Raw genomic sequence first — 25,709 nt, forward strand, 5'->3', positions numbered from 1 at the left:
AATAAAATTTTTGTTGTAAGATTTCTAATTTACAGTATATTTTTCAATATCTTCTACAAGAGCTGAGGAGTAAGTAGCATTATCTTTTTCTCTATAGAGCATCTTTTCACCATGTTTTCAGAACAGTACTTTCTCTTTCTTTACCTGTTTCACCCCGAAACCTTAATCCCTAATAACAACCAGGAACGCACACAGAGAAAAGAGGCGAACGCATTTATGAATTTGTATATAGATATAACATAAATATATATTACGCGCCGCGGCGTCGACACGAGAGGGACATCACCTTTCCGTTTCCAAAACCCAATCAGAAATATAACGGTAAAATGAGAGAAGAACTGTATGGAGACGAGAGAGTTTATGAAATGGAGAGAGTGTTTAGAGAAAGAGGTGTCCCCCATGAGTCTCTCTCAGGTGAATGAATGCAAATAGACATGGTCAGTGTCAGTGTCCCCCATTTCTCCGATCCATACACTGTTTTACCGTTTCAAGCACTCTGTTTATTTCACTGCGTCTCTCCATTTCGGACACTCTCTCGTCTCGTCGGCAAGAGACGCACCCCTCTTGAAAACGGTCGCCGAGAGAGGGATGGTGACCTGATTTCGAAGCAAGTTTTCTTTTTCTCTGAACAGAACACTTTTTGACTTTCCTCCTCCGAATCAATCAATTTTTCAACGAACTTCCATTTTACCGCAAAACATTTTTCTGTGGTTTGAAAGATTTCCGGGCTTCTAGTTGTAGACCTAAAATATTACCGAATGTCCCAAGGTTCCACAGAACTTTGAAACTGTACTTTCTGTGATGGATCACAATTTTTCCTAGTCATGACATCAGATCATTTGTCAGTCCCTGGAATAGATTAGACTAAGTTATGGGAGAGACATGTGACCTCGAGAAAACTGGTATTTCTCATTCTGAATCCTTTTACTTTGAATATTCCTATTTACCACTGATTGGATCTTCTAACTTAAGCAATCTGATCTAGTTTGTTTGACCACTATTCCCACTCATTTTGAGTCCGAAATTTGGAATCAAAATATCTCAGCTCCTGTAATAGGTATCAAAAAACTGTGAACTGATAAAATCTTTAAAATTTCATGATGAAAATTTTGTAAATTGCCAACTTTTTAATATCTTTAACAGGAAGCGAGATAATGTCGCTTGAACAATGATTTACCGTGAATGCTCTAATAGAATGCCCCTCTAGATTTCAACTTTGAGCCATTTGAGATTAAAATTTTGTTAGTTGACAACTTTTTGATATATTTGATATCAACCGAGATAATTGCTCATGAAGTTTCACATACCGTCGTTCAAGGGAATGGCCCCCTAACTTTTAACTTTGAGCTCAATTATCTCAATTTCTGTGAAAGATATAAAAAATCTGTCAACTGATAAAATATTTATCATAACAACATCAATACTTTATCAGTTCACAAACTCTTAATATTATTTATAAGAACCGAGATAACTGAGCTCAAAGTTAACATATAGGTTTTTTGTTTTGGAAGATTTTCGATATTTTTCCTTCCTTCAACACAAAAAAGTTCTGCGAACTTTTTCAACTCATTCCAATTTCAGTTTTTGGGGTTTTTTGACCTCTCCCCACTCAATTTTCTTCTCTCCCCAAAACTTTTTTTCCATCAATCAAACCTGTCCCCTCTCTATGCCTGAAAAACATGAATATGTATGAATTAGGGCCATTCCGCATGAGTTCAATCCTCTATGTTTCATCAGGAGAAACCGAAAAACTTGTTTGTTGGATTTTGATTTTTCAAAAAAGGTGATAAAGTATCACCCCACACTCTTCTTTGTTCTCGAAAAAGGAACTGAATGATAAGAGAGAAAGAGGAACCTTTTCTGGTTGATTGATAAGACAGATGTGCCACGTGGAATGAAGAATTGAATGACCACAAAGTTCATTGTGGATGATTCAGAATGAATTTCGAGATCAGATTACTGTAACACTAACTCTTTTTGGTTCCATTTGGTTCCCCGACTAAATTCTCTCGAATTACATGAGCAACCAACGAGGACATCCCCTTTACAAGGGGTTTTCTAGGCCACTAGTACCATCTAATATAAAATTCTTCCTCCTTTTTTTTGCCTTTTAAACCATTCTAGCGGAAAACCGAACAAAAGTGGGAGTGACTCGTCTAGTCTCAAGGACAACACATCCCTCACAAAACGTCCCCACACCCATTTTACCCGTTTTTATCCATGTGATTTTTTTTCTCAAAGAGACTTTCTGGCACTTTTCGAGACACTTGACAGTCTCTTTCTCAGTCGGTCAATTGTCAATAAAGTTGTTCAAAAATGTTCCAGGGTCATTGGGTGTTTAGGAGATGGCGAGGTACTGTAATCTTTGAGCCAATTTATCTTGGTTCCTGTGAAAGATATCAAAACGTGTTTAACTATTAAAATGTTCATTGAAATATTAAACATGTTTTGCCAGTTGACCACTTTTTGATAACTTTTACAGGAATCGAGATAAATAGGTTTAAAGTTAAAAGCTAGTGTATTACAGATTACTGTAACTGAATTGGGGACATCTGGATTTCTAGACAGACAGGAGGACAGGAAGATTTTGGTTTTTTCTGGTCCTTTGGAAATTTAAGAATTTCAGAAATTCCAAAAATTCGAAATTTCGATAAATTCGAAAATCCAAAAATTTCATTAAATTTCGATTGTCCACAAAGAAACTATGAGAAATTTCAGAAATTTCTCTTCTATATTTCTAAATCCAAGTTTTGCCATTTTTTGGATATTTCTGATTTTTTTGAAGTTTCTGATATTTTATTTTTGAAGAATCAGGAAGTAATGTTTTCGAATTTTCGAAATTATCGGATTTAATGAGAATTTAGAAATTTTTGGATTTTTTGGAATTTCTAGAATTACTATAGCCAAGATTTTCAGAGTTGGACACGAATACTGTAAACCTCCAAAAAACAACTCAATGAACTTAAAACCCCCTAAACCCTTCTAAGACCTAAAATTTTCTTTTCCCCTGTGTCTACGCTCCTTTTCTAGTCCACACTCTTTCTTGAAAAAAGGGGTTTTCAGTCAGAAAGTGCATCTAACCTCTTCGCTTCCTTTTCTTATTTTCGCTAGACCGGCGGCGGCGGCGCCTTCTTCCCCTGCTGTTGAAAAAAAGTACACGTTATTGTCTCAAGAGTTCAAATCACTCCACTCTCTTTCTTTCTGCCTTTCCCACCTTCTTCTACTTCTTCTTCCAACTACTATACCACTCTCTTCCTCCAACCCAACCACACAATTTGTCTCATTGTTTCTGTTTGTTTTACCTCTCGGCTTCTTTCTTTTTTCATCCTTTTTCTTTTTCTCATTTTCCCCCCGAATGTACAACCTTTCCGTCTCCAGATGATCATCCCCGAGAATTTCTGGTTTGTAACACTCTGTCTCATATTCTTCACAGAACAAAACACCCGTCCCGAACAGCAGAAACACACTGATTGGGGCGAACAGAACACACTAAATGTCCATCTGTTTGGGTAAAGGATTTAGTTCGGTCTGGCCGAGTTTTCCGAAATGTTAGGCCACTAAACTCATAATTTTCGAGCATCATCATCATCATCAGCTCCTCGTTATGTCTCACTTTCCGATGCATGCGTCAGTTGTGCTCTTCTTCTCCTCTGCTCGTTTTTCTTCACAGTAGAAGCACAAAAATGTCTATTTGAGTGTTTTTCACCTCTCGTTTTACCATACTCTCTATCATCCCCTATCTCTTTCTCTTTCATTTTTTCTTCTGATGCTCTCCCATCAAGAGCACTTTATGAAACACTTATCGATTATTTAAAACGAAAACGTCACATTCTTAAAATGGCTGAAATTCGTCTGATCTACTAGAATATTCTTCTCAATTGACCTATATTTATCTTTCCAGGAGCATGTGAACACGCCTCAAGGGGATAATAATCAGCAGAAATCATCGAAAGAGAACCAGAAATCTATAAAAGTAAGTTTTTTATTGAAAAAGTTTTAAAAATTTAAAAATTTCACACTGGCGCCGAAAAAATCGGTCATGACCGAGAAATCGCGCACCTGCCGATTTTCTAGGCCCTCGCATTATTTTTCATTATTTTTCATCATTTTTCACACTTTTCCCCATCTTTTCACTCACTAAAACCGATAATTCCAAGTGTTTGATAAAGAAAAACTGATAAAAGTCGAGAAAAATCAATTTCTAATCGCTGTTTCCCTTTTTTGTGTCAGAAAATCGGAATTTTCCGTATTTTCAGGATAAACCCTCTTCCAACCAACTTCCGCACTCAACAAATAGCAGCGGAACACGTAAATCAAGTGGAACCGGATTAAAAACTGCCAATTTGAAGGTATTTTTTTCAATTTTTCGAAAAAAAAAAGTTTCTCTTTAAATATTTTCACAATTGCCATGTCGAACATGAACTTTTTTGTATTAAATGACATTCACAAAGCGCTCTTCTACACAAAAGACACACACAGAGAACGGGCGGTCTTTGGAAAGATTAGTGATAAGGGAAAATGAGGAGAGGCAGGCAGACAATCAGAGGGAAGAATTTTTGTTATTTGATGATGAAAATATTGTGACAACGGCGTTCTCCTTTTGCCTCTTTTTTCACTGATTGTTTCGAATTTTCCTCTCTTTTTTTGAATTTCGTCACTCTGAAATTATGATAAATATATGAAAATTGCTTTAGAAAAAAAATAGAAAAAATACGAAATTACCACCGGAAATTGAGAAATAATAGGGGGAAATCTGGTGGGAGGAGAATGAGAATGTTGTTTGTTGCATTGAAAAAAGAGAAAGAGAAGAGCGGTTTTTTTCCAATATACGGAGTAAGAGAAAAAAGGAAAAAATCATCCCATTCTCTGTCTCTCTTTGAATCGAGACAAGAATCGAATCGCCACATTTTTCTCGCCTTTTTCGCAGAGAAAATTCGAGAATGTCCACAGTTTCTAGCTATTTTATGGGTATTTCTAGCAAGAAAAATGGTTCTTCTGCGACAGCGAACAAGGTAGAAATCCTTTTAAAATCCTGAAATTTTATGCTACCGTAAAACCTGTATTAGAAGGGCCCCTTTAATTGAAGGGCACCTCTAAGTGAAGGGCCCTCCGAGTAGGGCGGTGAGGCCGGTGAAATTGAAACTTTCCGTAAGTTTTCAGTGAAAAATATTCCGGAAATTTTGAGATTTCACAGAAATACCTTGGAACAATAGTAGGGCCCTTCTAATACAGGTTTTACGGTAGCTCTAGCACTCTCCTTCTAAAACCGAAATTCTGATTTATTTTTTTTTCCAATTCCCGCCTAATTTCTGAAAATTCCAGCAGTCGACACGTCCTCAAGAATCCCATCACCATCGACGTCAACAGCCCACAAGCCAACAATCCACTGAAATGAACGGAACGACGACTGCGCCATCAGGTGGCACGTCATCTGGAACAACGACGACGTCTTCTGGAGTGCCGACGGCGTCGACTGGCGGAGGATCGGCACGATATTCGAGTAGCAGTAGCGGTAGATCGCATCCGACCACTGGTGGAGGGTGAGCATTTTGAATTTTTTTTTTCAGGATAAAATGTGGATAAATGTGTGTGTGTGTGTGTGGAAATGGTCTCCGAATGGTCCAAATCGTAAAACAGTAATTATCGATTTTTCATTCTGGAAATTGAAAAATGAGCAAAAAACTTGGAAAGTGACATTTAAAGATAGTTTTTTTTGTGCAGAAAATCAACTAGATTCACATAAAAATAAAGAAAAAAAATTCAAAAAATAGCAAAAAAAATGAGTTGGCCCTTATGGACGAGCTTGAGTTTTCTAGTCCGCATTTGCCGCTGCTAGCATTTGAAAATCTCCAATTTTCAGCGTTTTTCTCCAGATTTTTTCAGGGTTTTCATGGTTTCCGTTGATTTTTCTCCAGGAAAACCCGGTATAACAGCTGAAAATCAAGGAAAAGTTTTAATTCGCGGGCTTCTTTGCAGCAAATGGACTAGAGAACTCACACTCGGCCGCTAGGTCACCGGATCCCACTTCGCTTTTTTGATGCGGTTTTTTGCATTTTAGGAATTTTTTATATTTTTTCACTATTTTTATGTGAATCTACATACATTTTTGTACAAAATTAAGCAATTTTCGACCCAAGAATGTTCCAAAATCACAGTTCAAACCGCCGTTTTCTCTCGCCCCCAAATTAGTGAGAACTAACTTCAAAGTTCTATTTTCCGTCTCGCATTTTTCTCACCCTTCTCTAGTCAGTCAATTTGTGTTCATCTTTTTTCAAAAAAGACTTCTTTTGTCGGTTGATTTCTTCGAAAATTGTTTGTTTTTCGAATTTCTCTGACTCTCTAGCTACTCGGTATTCCTCTCTCTGCGGGTTGTTTGCACCCAGATTTCGGCGGCTTTGTGCTCACCCCAACACTATTTTTTTTCCAGAAAGAGAGTACTTTGAAAACTAAAACATTTTTTAATTTTGGAATTTTTTTTCCATCGTTTTCCATATAGTGGACAACTGATAACTGATAACACTAGTGGTGTTGTTTTTTGATTTGTCAGTTTTGACTCTTTTTTTTGCTATGACGTTAGTAGTGTAATACAGCAGTTTTGATTTATTCTAAAACCTCCGTTTCTGACCATTTTTAATCTAGGAAAAATAGTTTCAAAATTTGCATATAGAACAACAAAAGGATTATTTTGAACCTAGGTGGCCTAGATTTCCTTTTCTAGGCCATCTCAGACCTCAGCCCTGATTACCTAGCTTCTTGAACATCTTCTGAACTCCTCCTCATTTAGATAACGAAGTCACTGAAAGCGTGACGAAGCAGCGCGACGAACAAGCCCCAATAATTAGGGGTGGTGGGCAAGAAATAAGGAGTGTAGGCACTGCTTCGTCGTCTTCTTCTGCTACTCGAATATTATGCAAATTAGGCCTTCCCTCCGCTTTTCTTCCTCGTCTTCTTGAGTTCTCTGACTTTCGTCTTGCCATCTAGTGTCGTCTCTATTTTTTGTTTCTTTTTGCTTCTTATTTATATTCTTCCCATATCGACATGACTTTTTGGCTTATTTTCTCTTATTTTCTGCTTTATATGACATCTAGCCGATGTTGTTTTTCGATGAAAAACCCACTTTTGGAGCACTTGAGAGGGTGCGATTGGCTGGTTTGATGCCTCTTTTATGTTCCAGAAATTCATAAAGACGACGTTCTAAAAGGAGAGATTTTGACCTTTTTATCATTCTGGTCCCACAACGAAAACTACAGTAACCTGAAAATATTTATGTTTTCTCGATTTTCGTGATTTTTGAGTCAATTTTTTTTCACCATCAAAAAATTGTAATTTTTCGACAAAGTGAGAAAACAAATCCTGAAAATGCAAACATTTTTAGGTTACTGTAGTTGTCGTTATGGGACATTGTCCCGATTTTTTGTACCAGAATCATAGAAACAACGAGAGCTCTCCAGCTACACCGTCACTTTTCTTCTTTTTTCCCTTATCCCAAAAGCTCGAAAAGACAAGTTTATCAAATCAAAAATGATAAAAATGATGTTTTTTATTCTTCAATTACATCATATTTCATATATCGTCGTCCTTCTTTTTCTTCGTCCATTTTCTATAATATCTTCGTCCATTCAAAGAGTTCTATATCCCCTTTCTCATGTCCAAAGCTCCATTTTTTCTATGGCTATTCATATGTATCGGAGAGTGTCTCAACTCTTGCCTCTCTCCCCATTTGTCTTGTTCCAATTCAAAAGAGCTTTACTATTTCCATACATGGAACTTTTCTCTCTCTCTCTCTCACTCTCTCTCTCTCTCTCTCTCTCTCTCTCTCTCTCTCTCTCTCTCTCTCTCTCTCTCTCTTCATTCTTTGAAAAAAAGAGAGAGCAATCTGGAATTTTTGAATGGGATACACTGCTGAGCCATTGGCTCTAATCTATTCTGCTGTGGCTCCTCTGAATTTGGAGAACCCCTTCTGGTCTTTTAATCCTTTCCGGGAATAGAAGTTCCTCCTAGGGTCTGGGGGTTTCGCACCCCGATTACTTCTTCTACTTGAAAAAGTACGACGAAAATCACGTTGCCGCCGTTCCGCAAGACGTCTTCTAGGATCTTCGAAACGCCCATTATTTCTTGACCAAACTATATAATGTCCTTCAGTTTTCTCCGAAAAACGGAAAATTTGCAAAAACATCTTTATGTGGTGGTGTTGCTCTGATGACGTCAAGCGCCGCCAAAAGTGTATATATTCCAAATAGATTATTTTTCTCTTGTTTTGTCACTGATAATAGCACTTTTTGGTGTGATTAGAAGGTTTGAACGTTTTTGCATGTTCTGTCGAGCTGTTTGATCAGAAGGTGTTATTTTCAAATTTGGAAAAATCTGGGTCAGCAAAAAATTTGAGTAGGCTCTCTAAAAAGTTTGAGTTGAAACTCGATATTTTTCAATTTGCTCAAAATCCTGAAAGCGAAATTTCAAATTCCGGTTTTTTGAAACTTTAGAATTTCTGTTTTAGAATAATACATGAGTATGAATTCTCTGAATTTTTTGAATGTTCAAAAAAATTGAAATTGCGAAAAATTAAATTTTTTGAATATTTTGAAAAATTGGATTTTCTGAATTCGCGTTTTTGGAATTTTTGAGACATTGAAACGTTTCGATTTTCAAATCATAATACTTCCAAGCTAATGAGTTCTTAGATTCTATCTGATTCGAAGGGCTTTTGATGCTGAAAACTTAAGAGTCCTCAAAACTTCGAATAACTGAGGTTCCTGAGCTCCATGCCTTCTGGAATCCTTTGCTCTTACTAAGAACAGCATCTAGCTTCTTGGAGCCATGAATTATTAGCTTCTGACTTCCAGACTTCTGAAATTCTCCATTCTTTTTCATCTCCACACCCAATTCCCCCTTCTCCAAAATCCCCTCCGAACCCGTTCGGAATCACTCGAGAAAACCCATCTATCACTGCGAGTTTTTTGGGTGCTCTCCATATCCTTCGTCTTCTTCTTCTTGTCAGCCCATCCTCTAGACTTTTTTGCCCCAACTTCTGCTTGCTTTCTTCATGTTTCTTTTTCTTCTTCTTCTTCTTCTCAACTTTTTGTCGTGATAGCCCTTGGGGCCTTCAGCTCCTTCCATATATTCCGTTTTTTTTGTGCCTAAAAAACTGATTCTCATCCCGTCCCCCAGCCCAGCGACTCACTGACATTGACGCCATTCTTCTCTATCTTTTTTTACTTTCAAACGAACCGCTTTGCTTCTTTCATAGCACATCCCATTTTTTTTAATCAAACGAAATCTGGTTCCGTCCCCAAACGGCTACTCGTTACTTCTCGAAAATAAGGACCAGGAAGTTCCGCAAAGCTGCTGAAATTTGGCTAAACATTTGGCTCTGATTAGGGCGCGAGCCGTCATATGGGTTGACGGCTTCCAGGGACACACTGCCACGTGGAGCTGTAATCAGAGAAGTAATGAAGTTTATGTGGAAACCGCCGGAGTGAGTTTGACAGAAAGCACTCTGATCAGAAAAATGTGGAAAAATCGTTCTGAATTTTCTAGGCCACCAGCTCGTTTTCTAGGCCAGCGTTTTTTGAAGGTTTTAGGATACAATAGATCCTCTTTGTTTGGAATTCTAGGCCATTCATCTCAAAGTTGGCCACCAGATAATTTTCTAGGATATCTAGGTCATGTATCAGAAAGGTAGGTCACCAGATCCTTTTTGGTGGGATCTTTAGACCATGACTCTGAAAGTTGAGCCGCGAGATAATTTTCTATGGTGTCTAGGCCATGACTCTGGAAGATTTCTAGGCCATGCATCTTATAGTTAGGCCAACAGTTTCTTTTTGTTTGAGTTTCTAGAACATGACTCTGAAAGTTAGGCCAGCCGATCTCAGAAATTCTAAATTGACCAGTTTCTAAAGTTCACCAAGTTAAACTTGACAAGTTTTTTTTGATCGGCGATCATTTCTCAGCCAATGTTCCAAATATTGTGTACCATCTGGCTTACCATGTAACCTGTAACCTAACCCGTTCCTTCCATGTTCTCCTCCATTCTCTCGCCCCCAATAAACTTTCCTGACTCACTGAGCATACACCCCCACTGGTGTCTAGAAGAAGCGTTATCTATCATTCCAATGTTCCATACACTATATGGAAATACACACATCGGAAACCAATGAGTCATATGGAACACCTTGTTGAGCAAAAAAAAGATTTAACCTGTAATAGAAGGGCTCTCAGCTTCTAGCAAATTTATCTCGGTTCCTGTGAGAGATAGCGAGAATTTCTTAACTGATATATTGTCTGTGATACTATGAGGAACATTTTATCAGTTGCTAGATTTCCGATATCTTTTGAAAGAAGTGAGATAATTGAGCTCAAATTTGATAGTTCCTTAAGTAGAAAATCATAAATGTCTAATGCTCTCTAACAACTAGATTTTCGTCTTTTGTATAATGATCATGTTACTTCCTACACCCGCCAACCCATTATTCCATTTAGTGCTGCCACGACGAGGCGTCAATTGACTCCCGCTCGAGAAGAGTCGAGACACGGTTAGTACGATTATAAAGAACCCAAAAACTTCTTCCCCTCGCCTCCTTCCCACCTATTTCTATTCAGTTTTTATTATTGACTTATCGGAAAGACAGTTCTCTATTCTATTTTTTTTTCTCTAGCAGCGAGAGACGCAGAGCATCAGACAGAGAATTTTTCATACTGACTCATTTTTCATACTGAACACAGAGACTGGTTGACACACCTGTCCTCTTGCCTGCTTCTTCTTCCCATTCGAAACTTTTATATTCTGGATTTTGGATTCTAGTGCCACGTGGCAACTATGATGACCGCTAAGAAATCCTACGCCTTTGCGCTGGACCTAGACGACCTGTGCTGTGATTCTGACCCTCCACCGTCAACGTCTTCTTCTAGAAACTGTTATTCTGTGTACTACCCTCCTGAACAGCAACCACGAACTATTGTTTTTCCGGAATACGAATTGACCAGGTTTCTTTTATTCTTTTGGTTTTCTCTGAAAACATTGGAAAGATCTGACTCATAATATTTTTTCCCTGAGAGATGAATCATCGTCCCAACGGCCAGGACATAGTATACGCCCTGGACAAAACCGTTCCAGAATATTTTTTTTCGTTTTTAGCCTTAAAAATAGGAAAAAAGCTGGTCCAAAATGATGGACACCGAGTGCAAGTGGGGCCGAGTGGACGAGTATAATTAGTAGGTTTTTTAGGTCGTAAAAATTCGAAAAGTCAGTTTTGGTATCGAGAAATCGTTATCTCACAAAAAATAAGCTCTATCCAAGCAATTTAAACTCGGAGTTTTGAAATTTTCAAAATTGCCCAATCTTGATAAAAATTGATATGACGACCTGAAATTTTTTCTACTAAATTTCAATTTCTGGTACTCGAGAACCCCTTATTTCGCAAGATTTTTCACCAATTCCTCCATCCAAAAAAACACTCAAAATCAACTTTTCCAACTTTTCACCCGCCCCCGTTAACCTCCGTCACACTATTCTACTCCTCCTATTTCGGACTTTTTTTTCATTAAATCAGCCGTAAAAGTCGTCATTTCCTTCCCCCGTTTTGGCCCATTTTTTCTTCAAAATGAAGCAGAGCCGGATGACGTCCGAGTCCGGCACGTCTCCTGGCTCATTGAATTCGACGAATTGCCACGCGTCCGTCATTGGATGAGATGGAATTCGCATCCAAGTGAAATACGCGAAAAAAACATTTGGGTGAAATGGAAAAAAAACGACGGGAAATTAGACATGGGGACGACGACGATTTTATTGAAGAGCAAGAGCACTTTTGGACACAGAGCAGAGCACGGCTTCCGTCCTTTGCTGGACCATTTGTCGTGTGGTGGGGACCCCCATCATCATCTAGAAAAAGAAAAGCGAGGTCGACGAAATTCCGAATGGATGTGCTCTCCTGAAAAAAGAGGCCTTTCACACTTATTGAAGAGAGAGAGAAAGATGCAATTTGTGTCTCCAAAGTGTGGATAGCCCCCCGGAAAACGATGGGATGGATGTATATGGAAAAGAAGAAGAAGAAGAAGAAGAAAAGGCCGCCCATCTTCTTCTCCTTTTCGGTTTTTTCCTCTCTGTTTTTCCACTGTGCTCCGCCCTTCGTCCACTTCCATCCCATCTTTTTCGGCCCCTCAATTTGACCTAATTCGATATGCTCAACGCGGCATACTCGTCTATTCTGGCCAGATTCATGTGTCAGCCCAGCACAGCCACGACGATTCCAGAAGAGGAGGAGGAGGAGGGCGATGAGGCATCAGAATGCGTTGTTCTGATATCGAAAAAGAGACGAACGTCTTCTGAATCTGAAGAGAAGAAGAAGAATAGCATTAAAGAGAAGAAGAAGAATAGCATAACAGAAGGTTCCCCTACTTCTACAGTACCTATTCCTCCTTCCTCAGCTAAAAAGAAAACTATGAAGGTGTCACCGGACGGAGACCATGTCACACATCATCAGAGAAAAAAGTTATTATCATAAAAATCAAAATTTGATATTTTCAATCAATAATCACATCTGAAATTTTCAGCTCTTCATCACATGCTCGCTCATCTGGCCAATCGGGAATGTCCAGTCGATCGGCGGCACGACGAAATGATCAGGATGTGCACGTTGGAAAGTATAAGCTTCTTAAGACAATTGGAAAGGGAAATTTTGCAAAAGTGAGTTCTTTTTTGTTGTTAGGAGGATTACTGTAGCCATCAAATTCTTCCAGGTGAAACTCGCGAAGCATGTCATCACTGGACACGAGGTCGCCATCAAAATCATCGATAAAACTGCCCTAAACCCATCCAGCCTGCAAAAACTGTTCCGTGAAGTGAAAATTATGAAACAATTGGATCATCCGAATATTGTGAAACTGTATCAAGTGATGGAGACTGAACAGACGCTGTATCTGGTTCTGGAATACGCGTCTGGAGGTGAAGTGTTCGATTATTTGGTAGCTCATGGAAGGATGAAGGAGAAGGAAGCGAGGGCAAAGTTCAGGCAAATCGTATCGGCTGTCCAGTATCTGCACTCGAAAAATATTATTCATCGAGATTTAAAAGCAGAGAATTTGCTGTTGGATCAGGATATGAATATTAAAATTGCCGATTTTGGATTCTCGAATACCTTCTCCCTGGGAAACAAACTCGACACGTTCTGTGGCTCACCGCCATACGCCGCTCCAGAGCTATTCTCGGGAAAGAAGTACGATGGTCCAGAAGTCGACGTATGGAGTCTCGGTGTCATTTTATACACACTCGTCTCCGGAAGTCTTCCGTTTGATGGACAGAATTTGAAAGAGTTGAGAGAACGAGTGCTGCGTGGAAAGTATCGTATTCCTTTTTACATGTCGACGGATTGTGAGAACTTGTTGAAGAAATTCTTGGTTATCAATCCACAACGACGATCATCGCTGGATAATATTATGAAGGATCGATGGATGAATGTTGGATACGAGGATGATGAGCTGAAGCCGTTCATCGAGCCGCCAAAGGATCAGATTGATGAGCAGAGGATCGAGAAGTTGATACAGGTGAGATAGAGAGGTTCCATAACGTCACACTACCGTAACCTAAAGGTATTTTCAATTTTCCGAATTAATTTTCTCGATTTTTGGGCTCCAAATTGTTGTTTTTCCACTTGATGAAAAGCAGTAAAAAGCGAGAATATAAGTCCTGGAAATGAAATCAATTTTAGGTTACGGTAGTTCGATTTTTTTCCGGAATACCATCGAATTCTTTTTTTTCCAGATTTTCCAACTGGGCTTCAACAAAGCAACGATTCTAGAAAGTGTCGAAAAGGAGAAGTTCGAAGACATCCATGCCACTTATCTTCTTCTAGGAGAACGAAAATCTGATGTGAGTTTTATCTTCCCTTCCTGAATACATGTCCTCCTCACGTTGCCTATGAAAAATCAATCATCAGAATAACCCCGATTTCCCTCTGCTGCCGAAAAAAAATTCTCTCTAAAAGCATGGTATTTTTTCAATGAATTCCCTCGATCCCAAAACAAAACCGCTAACATTTCCACTCTCTCGCTTTCAATATATATATATATACATTCCATTCTATTTTGCTGAAATTCTAAAAATCTAAAAATCTGCGTGTTTTGTCTCTACAGATGGACGCCAGCGAGATCACGATGGCCCAATCGCTTCTCAGTCACTCGTCGATCAATGTCTCATCGTCGTTGGGTCAGCACCCGGCCGGCGTCATCACTAGGGAGCATGTGACGTCATCATCAGCGTCTGGAGGCTCTGCTTCAGTGAGTGACATATCCCACTTGTGTGATTCTGTGTTGCACTCTACAGTAACCCCAGAAAGTTTTATTGCATGAAATGTCCAAAATTCAGCATGATTAGCTCTCTCTATATACTTCCCTCCCGTTATTTTCACCGTTTCTCCTCGATTCCAGCCCTCTCGATACTCCCGATCCTCCGCCACCGCCACCGGTCCTTCCATCACCTCTGGAGCCGCCCTGGCCTCTGCAGCCAACGCCCAAAAGCACCAATCCTCTGCTGCCCCTGCCTCCGGATCTTCATCATCTAGAAGAAGTTCTCAGAACGACGCGGCCGCATCTGGAGCTGGTGGTACTGTAGTGATGAGTGGAACGCGACACGGAGGAGTTCAAATGAGAGCTCAGCCGACGAGTCGACAAGCTGCGATCAGTTTGTTGCAACCGCCGAGTTATAAGCCTTGTAAGACCATGATCCATGGGTACAGTAATCTGAATTCCTTGATTTTCAGCATCCAACACCACACAAATCGCTCAAATCCCGCCATTGTTCAATAGAAACTCTACTGCAACCTCGTCTACAAACCAACCATCGTCTGGAATCACTGCTGGAACACGGAAGATTGATCCGAAGGGACGTATTCCGTTGAATTCAGCTGCTGTGCAATCGCATAGAACTGCGACTGGAGCCGTTGCGGCCAACACTGGCGGCATCCCAAGTCAACGCGACCACTCACAACAACAACAGCAATATATGAATCAGTTGACGTCATCGTCGATGATGTCCAAATTGATCAATAAGACGCCTGCAGCTGGTGGTGCCAACGCAACAACATCTGCAACGTCAGCAGCAGCAGCACCGCTTCAGAAGTCTGGCTCTCAAATATCACATGCCCCTACGGAGCCAGTGATTCGTGAAGACGATGATGAGAGCAATAGCGAGCATCAGAATGGAAATGTGCCACTTATTGGTGGTGTCGGACCACAGACATCTCCAGTTGTAGCGCCATCAGAAGACGTCACATCTTCAGAACAGCAGAAGCAGGAGAAGGCGTCAAGTGAAGCGCCAAAGGAGACGAAGTGAGTTTTTGATTACTTGTTCGATGCACCTGAAAGATCACCTACACGCAGTTATAATGCTTATTCTGCACCTTTTTGAAATTTCAAAATCGACGAGAATATCGTAAAACCTCTATTAGAAGGACCGGCACTCCTATTGGTCCGATACCTCCGGAGGGCCCTTCTATTAGAGGGGCCCTTCTATTGAAGGTGTCCCTTGTTTTACGAAATATTTTTCAAGAAAAATGTTTTTGGCTCTCAAAAAAAGCGAAAAAAAAAATTAAAAATCACCTTCTGCACCTCCACCCCATAGTATGGCCATACACACAGCTAACTCGTCTTCTTATCATATCTTTTCCCCATCCTTAACAGTATTTTTGGGATTTTTAAATATTTTCAAAAAATTGGGGTCGGGAAGCTATTCCATCTATACGAAGCATTGTTTCTTATTACCTCTGTCGCGTTGCAAATTTTTCCAAAAAATTGAAAAATGACCACATGACCTCAAAAAGTTACCGCATTCCACTGTTTCAGCACTCTCTCTTTGATATATATTTTTTCAGATTTTTCACTTTTTCCTCTTTTTTCTAGCCTAATCCTTAGTTTCCTTTTTCTTTACCACTAACTCTTATTTGCGCATTTTTTGGCTCCTGGACGTTTCGGAGCGAGCCACGACATTTCAGAACCCGACGTTTCAGAACTTTTCTGTATTACATCGGGTTCTGTAACGTCGGTTTCTAAAGTGTCGGGTTCGGAAACGTCGGGTTCCAAAACGTCAAATTCCGAAACGTCCAGGAGCCGTTTCCCTCGTTTATTCTAGTTGCTGCTGGAAAAATCGCTCCATTGAGATGGTATTATCAATGGAGCGAACTTGCCAACTTGACTAAACGAATCTCCATTTTTTGATTTTAATCGGTTGTGTGTATGGTTCGATGTTCGTTCGTTTCTTTGGTCTAGTTTTCCCGTCCCCATGACAAATTCCCTCAAATTTCCTTTAATTTTTCCTGCATGCTCTCTTTCTCTTCTGTCTCCCCGTCCTTTCTTTTTTTCAATGTCTTTTCCCCCCGTTCCCCATTTTATGTTTCCAAAGTCCTGCATGCTTTTCTTAAAGTTTCTTGGCTGAAATTGATTGTTTTTTTGTGACCGTTTAGAGTGTGCTCCTTTCGTTTCCAGCCCCCTCATCTGGCAAAATTTGCATCTCAACAGCCTTCTGAAGTCGCTCCTGGAATCGACGTCATCTGCGTCCTCTTCAACAACATCGTCCACAACAGAAACCCCAAGACGGCCATCAGAAGCGCTATCAGAGCGGCATTCAGAGCCGCCAGCTCCGTCCCAACGCCGACGTCATCAGACAATGGTTGTAGACTCGAGACACCTTCAAACGCCACCGAACTCCGGTCGGACGTATCCAGATGACACGACACTGGATCGTCAGATGCGTGCACTTTATGTGTCCACTGCCGCTTCTCGAGTGCCACGTGGCGTTCTTCCGACACCGCCAACGTCGAACTCGACGTCGTCAAGTGTGATTGTGGAACCGCAAACCGCGCCGCCGGTGATGTCTCCATTAAAGACGACGTCGCCATACTTCAAAAGAACGTCGTCGTTTAGAATGGTGCATAGTTTTTTCTACTTCTTTTTTTGATTGCTCGAAATTCCTCTTCTCTCTGACTACCATCGTTTTTTTATTTCACAAAAATTTTGTCGTTTTTGAGAGTGTTGTGTTTTGTAGAGGGCGGTTTTTTGAGGTTGTTGTGGTTGGTCATTTTTGATTTTTTTTGGAAAAAAAATTGAAAAAATTTGAACATTTTGCGCGGGGAAAGTTACTTTCCGAAAGTATCGGAGGATCGTACTAAATACATACTTTTTTGGTCCGAAAAATATTGTCGATTTTCTGTGGTTTTGGCTGGAAATGATTGGAAAAATGGCCGAAAATTGTCAAAAATTGGTTCCGAATTTCAGATATTTTGAAAGTCTAAAAATTTAACAATCAGAAAATCTGAGATTCGGAAATTTTAATAATCTGAAATTTTGAAGTTGCCTTATTCTGGGATTCTGGGGTTCTGAAATTTTGTGAATCTGAGATTCTGATATTTGGAAATTTCGAAATTCTGAGGTTCTGATATTCTGAGATTCTGAAATTTGAAGTTTCTGAAATTCTGATATTTCAAATGTCTGAAAATCTGTGATTCCCCAATTCTAAAATTTTGAAATCCTGAGAACCTGAGAATCAAATTCCGAAATTTCGAAATTCTAAAATTCTTAAATGTGTAGTTTCTGAAATTCTGGCACTTAAGAAGGCAAAAAACTCAGATATTCTGAGATTCTGAGACTCCGAAGTTCAGAAATTTAAAAATCTTAAAACCTAGAAAAAAGTCCCTTGTCCCGTCCATGTCATCGGTAATCTCTATTCATTTCTAGGCCGTCGATGATCCACCAATCGCCATCGATGCCTCCATCGCAGATGATGACAGCGATGGAGTCTCTGAAACTGAGCGAGAGTGGCGGGAAATCACCGAGCAACAGCCAACAGCCACCACAACGAGCCACCTCCCAACAAATGTCTCGTTCGGCTACCACTAACAGTGCAGCCAATATGGCCAGCAATCAACAATCATCGGGTGCTCCTCAACAATCGGGTGCTTCTAGTCAGGTACGTCATTTTTCGATATTTTTCGGTGCATCAGTTTTTTCTCCTCCTATCGGTTTAAATAATATTTATTTTATACATGAGAATAATAGAATGCGCAGATTGCCTGATAGCTTATCATATCCCTAAAGCATTCCCTTATGTGCAACCCTTTGATAGCCTTTTACCCTTTGTTGTAAACCTGGTTTTTTAGACTTACAACGGGCCGGGCCGACCGCGGCACGGCCCGTAATTTTTGATTACATGTAGATTGATGGAATGAGAGTGCAGAGAGTTTCAGGATGTTCTTCTACTATTTCTTTTCTATCTTTGAGTTTTTTGCATCCCTTCAAATTCTTTTGAAGCTTCAATTCCAGCTTCAGAATTTAGCAATTTCAGCAACAGCAATGTCATACGAAGCCATCATCAACTTCCTCTTCTTCTTCCTCTTCAACAACGGCACCAACGTCTTCTGGCCAACCACATCATCAGCATCAACTAACCCATAACGCGTCGTTCTCAGTGACCCCGTCCGCGTATCAGATGCCGACGACGACAACGATCACGTCTGGAGCGCCAACGTCTTCATCGGCGTTCCCCAGAAACACTAGAAATCGGCAAACGTTCCATGGAAAGACCGAAAAGGATAAGGTAGCGTTTTTCTTGGTTTCCTTTGATTTTTTTAAAGATTTTTTTAAAACAACCAACAAACTTATCAACCCAAAAAGAACTTTTCACTACTTTTCCAATTACGCTGAACACCACCCTGTTCCTTGATTTTTCTCTTTTTTTTCTCGCCTTTTTGTGTCTTCCAAAATGTCCGTCACGTTCCAAAAGTTTTTTGAACAAAAAGAAAGTGTGCAGTTCTCACCACTGGTGGTGTGTCCTTTTTCCGATTTGTGAACGTCCTACAAGGCTACAGCTTCTTTTGCATAGCTTCAATTTTTTCGAATTCTCAGAGCGAGAATTGCGCCAAACGATTTTTAGACATGATTTGTTTTATAACCATTGCTATGCTCAGAATAGGCTATGCCCAAAATTTAGTTGCCTTTAAACGAGTTGAAAAATAGGAACAGGGTGACAATAGTGACAAAAATTACAAAACTATTTCACTCAACGCAGCAGTATCCTTACCTGTCGCGCTAGCCGATTACTCCCAGGTGAGTGACCGGCTAGCGCGACAGCAAGAAAATTCTCCTGTCGCTCTAGCGGTTCACTCATCGACCAGTAAGCGGCTAGCGCGACAGGTGAATTTTCATGCTGTCGCGCTAGCGGCTTACTCGTAGATGAGTGAACGGCTAGAGCGACAACATGATGTTGCTACTGTCGTGATAGCGGTTCACTCATCTACGAGTAAGCGGCGCGCGCGACAGCTGAAAATTCTTGCTGTCGCGCTAGAGAAGATTTCTAGAAAAATAAAATCTTGCATTTTCGGAGCTTAACTTTAGGACCCATGGTCCTTGATAACTTTATGAGTTCTCATTTAACTTTTAACCTGTTCATAATTGAAATTTCTTAATTTTCAACCATAAAACCTGTATTAGAAGGGCACCAGAAAAAATCCATTCTAGGAGCAAAAACGCGTCTCTCTATGTCATTCTAAACCAGGTTTTAGGATCTCTCTACTTCCTCCCAACGCAGTATTTTTTTTCAGGGCGGAGACGATGGATCTGACGAGATTGGCGACACTCCAGCCAACGTATCCATTGGTGCGACTGGTGCGTCGGCTAACAACACGGAGGGAACGATTTGGAGCAAATTGAGCAAATTGACGAGACGGTTCGTGCATCGAAAACTTTAAATTCAAAATTTTTTGATTTTTTTCGAAAAAATTTGGGGCCCCCATATTAACTTGTCCATTCTATACCATCCCATAATCACACCACACCACACCCAACTAACTGAAAATTTAAAAAAAAACTAGAGTAATTCTTTGGGGTAAGTACATTCTCCCGGCCTAGCTATGTTCTAATTTTCACTCCTGGTTAATCACCCTAATTAAGTAATTAAAGGGATTTTTCTAGACTCCGCCCCCTCATATCTCTTTTTCTAAAAAGTGCATGTAAAATTCTATGTTTTTTATTCTCTCCCCGGTGCCTGATTTTTAATTTTTCCTCAAAAATAATTTTTTCGGTTTTATAATTTTGATGTAATTCAATTTTTTTTTCTGGTCTTTTTCAATTAATTTTCAGCACGCCATCTCTGTTTCTGTTCAATTTCTCCATAAAGTGCTTGTGTTTCGTTTTTTTTTGTCTTATTTTTGTGTTTACTAACCAATAGGTAATTTTGTTTTTACTAACCAATTGGTAATCCGTTTTTTTTATGATGAGCAATCCACTTCCCCCTTCGAATAGCACCTAAAAATCACACCACCACCCCTCTAAAAAACGAATGCTCTGGGCACACACCTACTACTACTCATTTTCCTATCTTTCGTATTGTTACAGTAGCAGCACGGCGGCCGCCCATCAACCACGTGGATCTTCACTTCATCATTCGATGTCGATGACACAAAGGTATCCATCCTGCAAGCTTTGCTGCCGCCTACAATACCCCTCAGCTACCGAATGTTGTTGCTCTTTTGCTCTGCATTGATGTTTTTAAGCATGCTTGATTTTTTGCTAGTTGCTCGCGCTGCCTCTTGTTGCTAGAAAAAGTATGTTTTCCTTCTTCTCCCGCTTCTCCTGAATCCTCTGAATCCACCTGGAACCGGCACGTCTTCTCAAAAACCACTTCTACTAGACAACTGGATTCTAGGCCATCTCAAGTTGTGTCGTCATCGTCTTCACCGTTCAATTCCTCCTCTGTTGTGGTCCCGCCCCTCCGATCCAAGCCTCCATTCGGCGCCAAATCCGCGACGACGACGTCTTCTAATTCTGCCACGTCATCTTTGATCGGACTGTTCAATGGAGGAAATGTGTCAGCATCGAATCGAAGACAATTGACACCAGCGGCGGCGGTTTTTAGAAGGCATGGCATTCTATTATGGCTTCTTCTTTCTCTTTTCTACGTCTTTTACACTTTTCTCCACTTCTCGTTTTTGAAAGAATTTTTAGAGTTTGAGATTTTCTGGTTTTCCTATCGTTAGAACTCTGTCGCTTTCTCAAGATCCTTGCGCGCTAGGCTCCGCCCACTCCCCCTCCAGAGCTCTCTAATCCTCTGAAATTTTGCAGAGACCACAATAGAGAGAGTATGACCCAGCCGGTATCCAGCAGAGCTGGAACCATCGGAGCCGCTCAGGGACAGCAGACTGCTGCCGCTCTGGCAGCGATTCGAGAACAATCGTCGGGACCACTGACGCCTGGAAGTCAGAGTCAGGGTGGAACAGCACCACCAGTAGCACAAGCGATGACACAAGAAGGAGACGTCAAGCCACGATCGTTGAGATTCACGTGGAGTATGAAGACGACGTCGTCGCTGGCGCCGGATGACATGATGAGGTTGGTTTTGGAGATTTTGCAGTTTTTTAAATTCTGAATTTCTGAAATCTGAAAGTATGACTATGAGATTCAGAATTTCGAGCACGTGAAATTTCAAAATTCTAGAAATTCTGAAAATTAAAAAATTTTTAATGTCTAAATTCTTCAAAAATTGAAATTCAAAATTTTCAGAGTCTGAAAAAAAGTCTGAAAGTGTGATACACTCGCTAGAAGATTCAGAATTCCGAGGGTCTAAAACTCGAATATTTTTTCAAAAATTCAGAATTACAAATTCTTCAAATTGAATGAATTTTCAGAGAAATTCGAAAAGTGTTGGACGCGAACGGTTGTGACTACGAGCAGCGAGAACGCTACATGATTCTGTGTGTGCACGGCGATCCGAATACGGATTCGTTGGTTCAGTGGGAAATGGAGGTGAGCTTTCTTTTTTGGAATTTTGAAAATTGAAAAATTGGTCTGAGGCAGTATAAAATGGCTGGAAATGCTCTGAAATCGGTTTAAAATGGTCTAAAAACGACTGAAAATGGATGAAAATGATCTGTAGTCTTAAAAATGGCCTAATTGGCCTAAATTGGTCTAAAACGAAGCTCAATCTACAATCCTTCTGGAATTCAACTCTGAAGCCAGTGTAAAATCTTGAAATCAGTTTTTTTGGGGTTCCGAAAATCGAAAAATCGGTCTGAAACAGTCAAAAATGACTTAAAGTTCTCTGAAACAGGTCTAAATAGGTCTGAAAATGACTGAAAATGACAAAGAAGGGTCTGAAGTAGGTCCGAAATAGTCTTTAAATTTATCTAATTGGCCTAAGTCGGCCTAAAACGAAGCTAGTTATCATATGAAAATGGACCTGAAATGCTCTGAAATCAGTCTAAAGACAACTGAAAACAGCCTAGGAATGGCTGAAAATAGCTTGAAACTGGTCTAAAGTGGCCTAAATTAGTCTTAAAAATGACCTAATTGGCCTCACTGAGCTTTAAAAATTACCTGATTGGCCTAAAATGAAGCTAATGTCTATATGAAAATGACCATAAAAATGACCCTCTGAAATCAGTAAAATCCTAAAATCCCAAAAATCATTTCCAGGTCTGCAAACTGCCACGTCTCAGTCTGAATGGTGTCCGATTCAAGCGGATATCTGGAACGTCGATAGGATTCAAAAACATTGCGTCGAAGATAGCACAGGAGTTGAATCTCTAATCCTCTCTCTCTCTCTCACTTATTTTTTCTCTCTAATCGCCTCACGTTCTTATCCAATTTTTATCCATTTCGTCTCTCGTCTCGTCAAGACTAAAATTTCAGTGAAAATCAGCTGAAATTCTGTTCCATCCTATCCTCCTCCTCCTCCATCAGTACGGTTCCCTATCTCCTTATTCCCCATTTTTTGGACCATTTTGAAAGTAGAAGAAGAAGAAGAAGCTCCGCCCCTTTATCATTATCATTGTTTTATAAAATATTCCATTTTTATTATATATATTTTTCTTCCCCCTCCTCCCGCCCCTTTTTTTCACATCGCCTCGCTGCTTCAAAACATTTGCATTTTCGAAAAAAAAAAACAAACAATTTCTCCCCACCCGGATGATATAACCCCCACACAACCAACCAAAAATATGAATATAAATATTTTTTTATGAAAATTTATGAAAATTCTTGTCTCCTTGTCTCTTCTCGCTCCGCCCCTTTTTTATATTATTCGCTCTTTTCCTATTTTTTCTCGACTAGGGTATTCATCGCGTTTCTTCTTTTTTTTTGTCATTATTATTATTATGGTTTTCCCTATTTTCCTCCTTTTGTCTTCTTCTATCGTCTAACTAATTACAGTAGTCATTTTCTTCCTCCCAAAAATTTTCATACATCCCTCACCCCACCCCCACAAAGAATCCGAAATTCTTCACCCGCCGCCCATTTGTTTTTTTCCTTGCGCTCTCTGTGATGATCAAATGAAGAAATGCAAATTATTTATTTTCTATGAATCTCAATTTGTAGAATCCGTAGAATTGAAGACTTCTAGATCCTCGAATTTCAATGTTCCATCACAACCGAGATAGTATTGACGAGCGGCTTGATGCTGCAAGGAAAATCGAAAATTTGGATTTTCAGAAAAACATACAGACCTCATGGAAAATTGGCAGTAATCCAGGATCGCAATGTTTCTGAACTTGTGGCAATAGACAGTCTTCCAAGGATTTTGTATTTTCACAGGTCCATTTTTTGGGAGCATCCTAAACTTTACAAAAAAAGTTTTTAACGGAAAAAAAGAGTCAAAAACCCACCTTCTCCAGATAATCGACAACACATGAAGGCAGGATTCCTGGCGAGTTTTTGTTGAAATCCTTCAAAATTTTGTTGCAAAAACTCATGGGACCAATAGAAAAAGCGTCATGGGAACATCGATCAAATGTCTCGAATAAAACGTAGTCTTTGTAGCATTTTGTATTTTCCATGCATACCTGAATAATGGGTTACGGTAGAAAATAAGGTATAATTTGTTAGAGATATTTAATTTAATTTATTGACCAGTTGAATAAAACATTAGAGGGCAGGACATGAAAGACTCAGAAAAAATGCCCCTCACGAAGCCGATCTGAGTAGGGGAGGGGAAACGGGATAATTTAGATATTTGACACAAGAAAGATGTAACCGGTAGAAAAGGAAAAATAGGGAGCAAATATATCAATAACGGGTAATACTGGAAGAATGTCAGAGAACTTCGGCACTCTTCTAGAATCACGGAACGAAAATTTTGGGTAATCCAATAAACTGCTATCTTCTTTACTTTGACAAGTAGTATTCGTAATACTAACTTTGGCATCAATTTTACTTTGTCCAATACCCAAAAGTATACTAAAAAAGGGTTTATCAATTTCTTAAGATACGCTAGTTAACAGGTTACATAGGACCTGTAGAACATTTGAAAATTCAGTTTAAAGCTACATCAAGCAGTTATTGAGCTTGCTGACATTTTAGGGTGTTCCAGATAAAAGAAGCATGGCGTTTCAGCCTAAGCCTGTGATTGAAGAAAGCTTCCTCAATCCAAAAATATCATCCAATTTTTGAAAAATGAGAAATCCGAGACAAGAAGTTTCATGCCAAGATTTCTACTCAATTCGGCCCAAGGCTATTCTTATTCCGGACCAATATTTTGTTCCAAGAAGACTAACTTTGAATTAGAAAAGATTTCTTCAATTATAGACTTAGGCTGAATCATCGTGTTTCCCCCAGAACATCTGGGAAAGGTCCTATGTACACTATCAACTAGTGTACCTTAAAGGTGGGGGGACAGGAGATTTTCGGTAGTTTTTTTGTAGCTAGAGTATGCATTCTACCGTCACGGTGTACAACGCTTAATGTCACTCTGCGTACAGCCGGCGTCTTCGCCTTTATGTATGCAATCGGGCGCCGGCTCTTTGCCCGCGTGGCTCAGTCGGTAGCGGCGCCGCACTCTCAATCCTCGCCCCCGCTAGCTCAACTCCTCGAGGGGCATATTCAGACGGAATTTCGAGAACATTATTTTTTTTCTTGTCTCCCCACCTTTAAGGACTCAATATACCACATTTCGGGTGTCATTTTGGATACTGAGCGAAGAAAATGTAATGTCAATGTTAGATCTCTGGATAGTACTTGAATGAAGATCCTAGCAATTTTTGGATTACCCAAAATTTTCGTTCCGTGATTTTATTTTTCGTTCCGTGGTTTTTTTTCGTTCCGTGATTCTAGAAGAGTGCCAAAACTTCTAACTGGTAGAACTTGTTCCATGATTTCTGACATGATTTATCAGTTGAACTATTTCCGATAACGTTTGTAGTGTTTGTTAGAGATTTCCTTGTCTGCGTTTTTCAGCCTTTTATTTCAGACTGTGGTTCAGCCTGACCAAAATTCGCCAACATTTTGTTAAAATTGTGTAAAACTTAAATTAAAAACTGAAAATTGGTAGTTAAATACAATTCACATGTTTTGAAATAGGCTAAAAATGTGAAAATTGGACAAAAACAGCCTAAAAGGCAAAAAAGCTGAAATAATCAGTTTAACCTTTTCCGGTACCTTTGTGCAACATGTAATAGAATGAGACCCCTTTTAATGTTAAAACATTGACCTAATTTATTTTGGTTCATGTGGAAGATATCAAAAAATAATCAACTAACAAAATTTTTCTGACATCATGCTAAACATTTTGTTAGTTGATCACTTTCTTATACCTCTTACAGTATCCGAGATAATCAGCCTCAAAGTTACCTTATCTATAATAAACCTACATAATAATCATCGCAATGTTTTGTTATTTCTGTCAGATTCCACGATTTGGTTTTTCCAGGGAACCAAGAGATTGAAAAGCGCCGGAACCA

The 25,709-nt window shown here is 39.7% G+C and overlaps 2 protein-coding genes across 2 annotated transcripts; one reads left to right on the forward strand and one right to left on the reverse strand.

Moving 5' to 3' along the window:
• Positions 1-4,940: 4,940 nt before the first annotated feature.
• On the forward strand, positions 4,941-22,566 carry Cbr-par-1 (the record flags this gene model as incomplete). The annotated part of the gene is made up of 14 exons (XM_002637897.1): positions 4,941-5,012; positions 5,323-5,540; positions 12,550-12,682; positions 12,736-13,539; positions 13,757-13,864; positions 14,422-14,704; positions 14,754-15,321; positions 17,722-17,953; positions 18,335-18,580; positions 19,584-19,708; positions 21,103-21,236; positions 21,258-21,369; positions 21,666-21,783; positions 22,453-22,566. 14 exons carry the CDS (start codon positions 4,941-4,943, stop codon positions 22,564-22,566), a joined length of 3,267 nt encoding a protein of 1,088 aa, XP_002637943.1.
• Positions 22,567-23,341: 775 nt separating this feature from the next.
• Positions 23,342-23,810, reverse strand: CBG27236 (the record flags this gene model as incomplete). Its single annotated transcript, XM_045238175.1, has 2 exons — positions 23,342-23,434; positions 23,640-23,810. 2 exons carry the CDS (start codon positions 23,808-23,810, stop codon positions 23,342-23,344), a joined length of 264 nt encoding a protein of 87 aa, XP_045098344.1.
• Positions 23,811-25,709: the final 1,899 nt, after the last annotated feature.

This window comes from Caenorhabditis briggsae, assembly GCF_000004555.2.
Source record: "Caenorhabditis briggsae complete genome, chrV, whole genome shotgun sequence".
Taxonomy (NCBI): Eukaryota; Metazoa; Nematoda; class Chromadorea; order Rhabditida; family Rhabditidae; genus Caenorhabditis; species Caenorhabditis briggsae.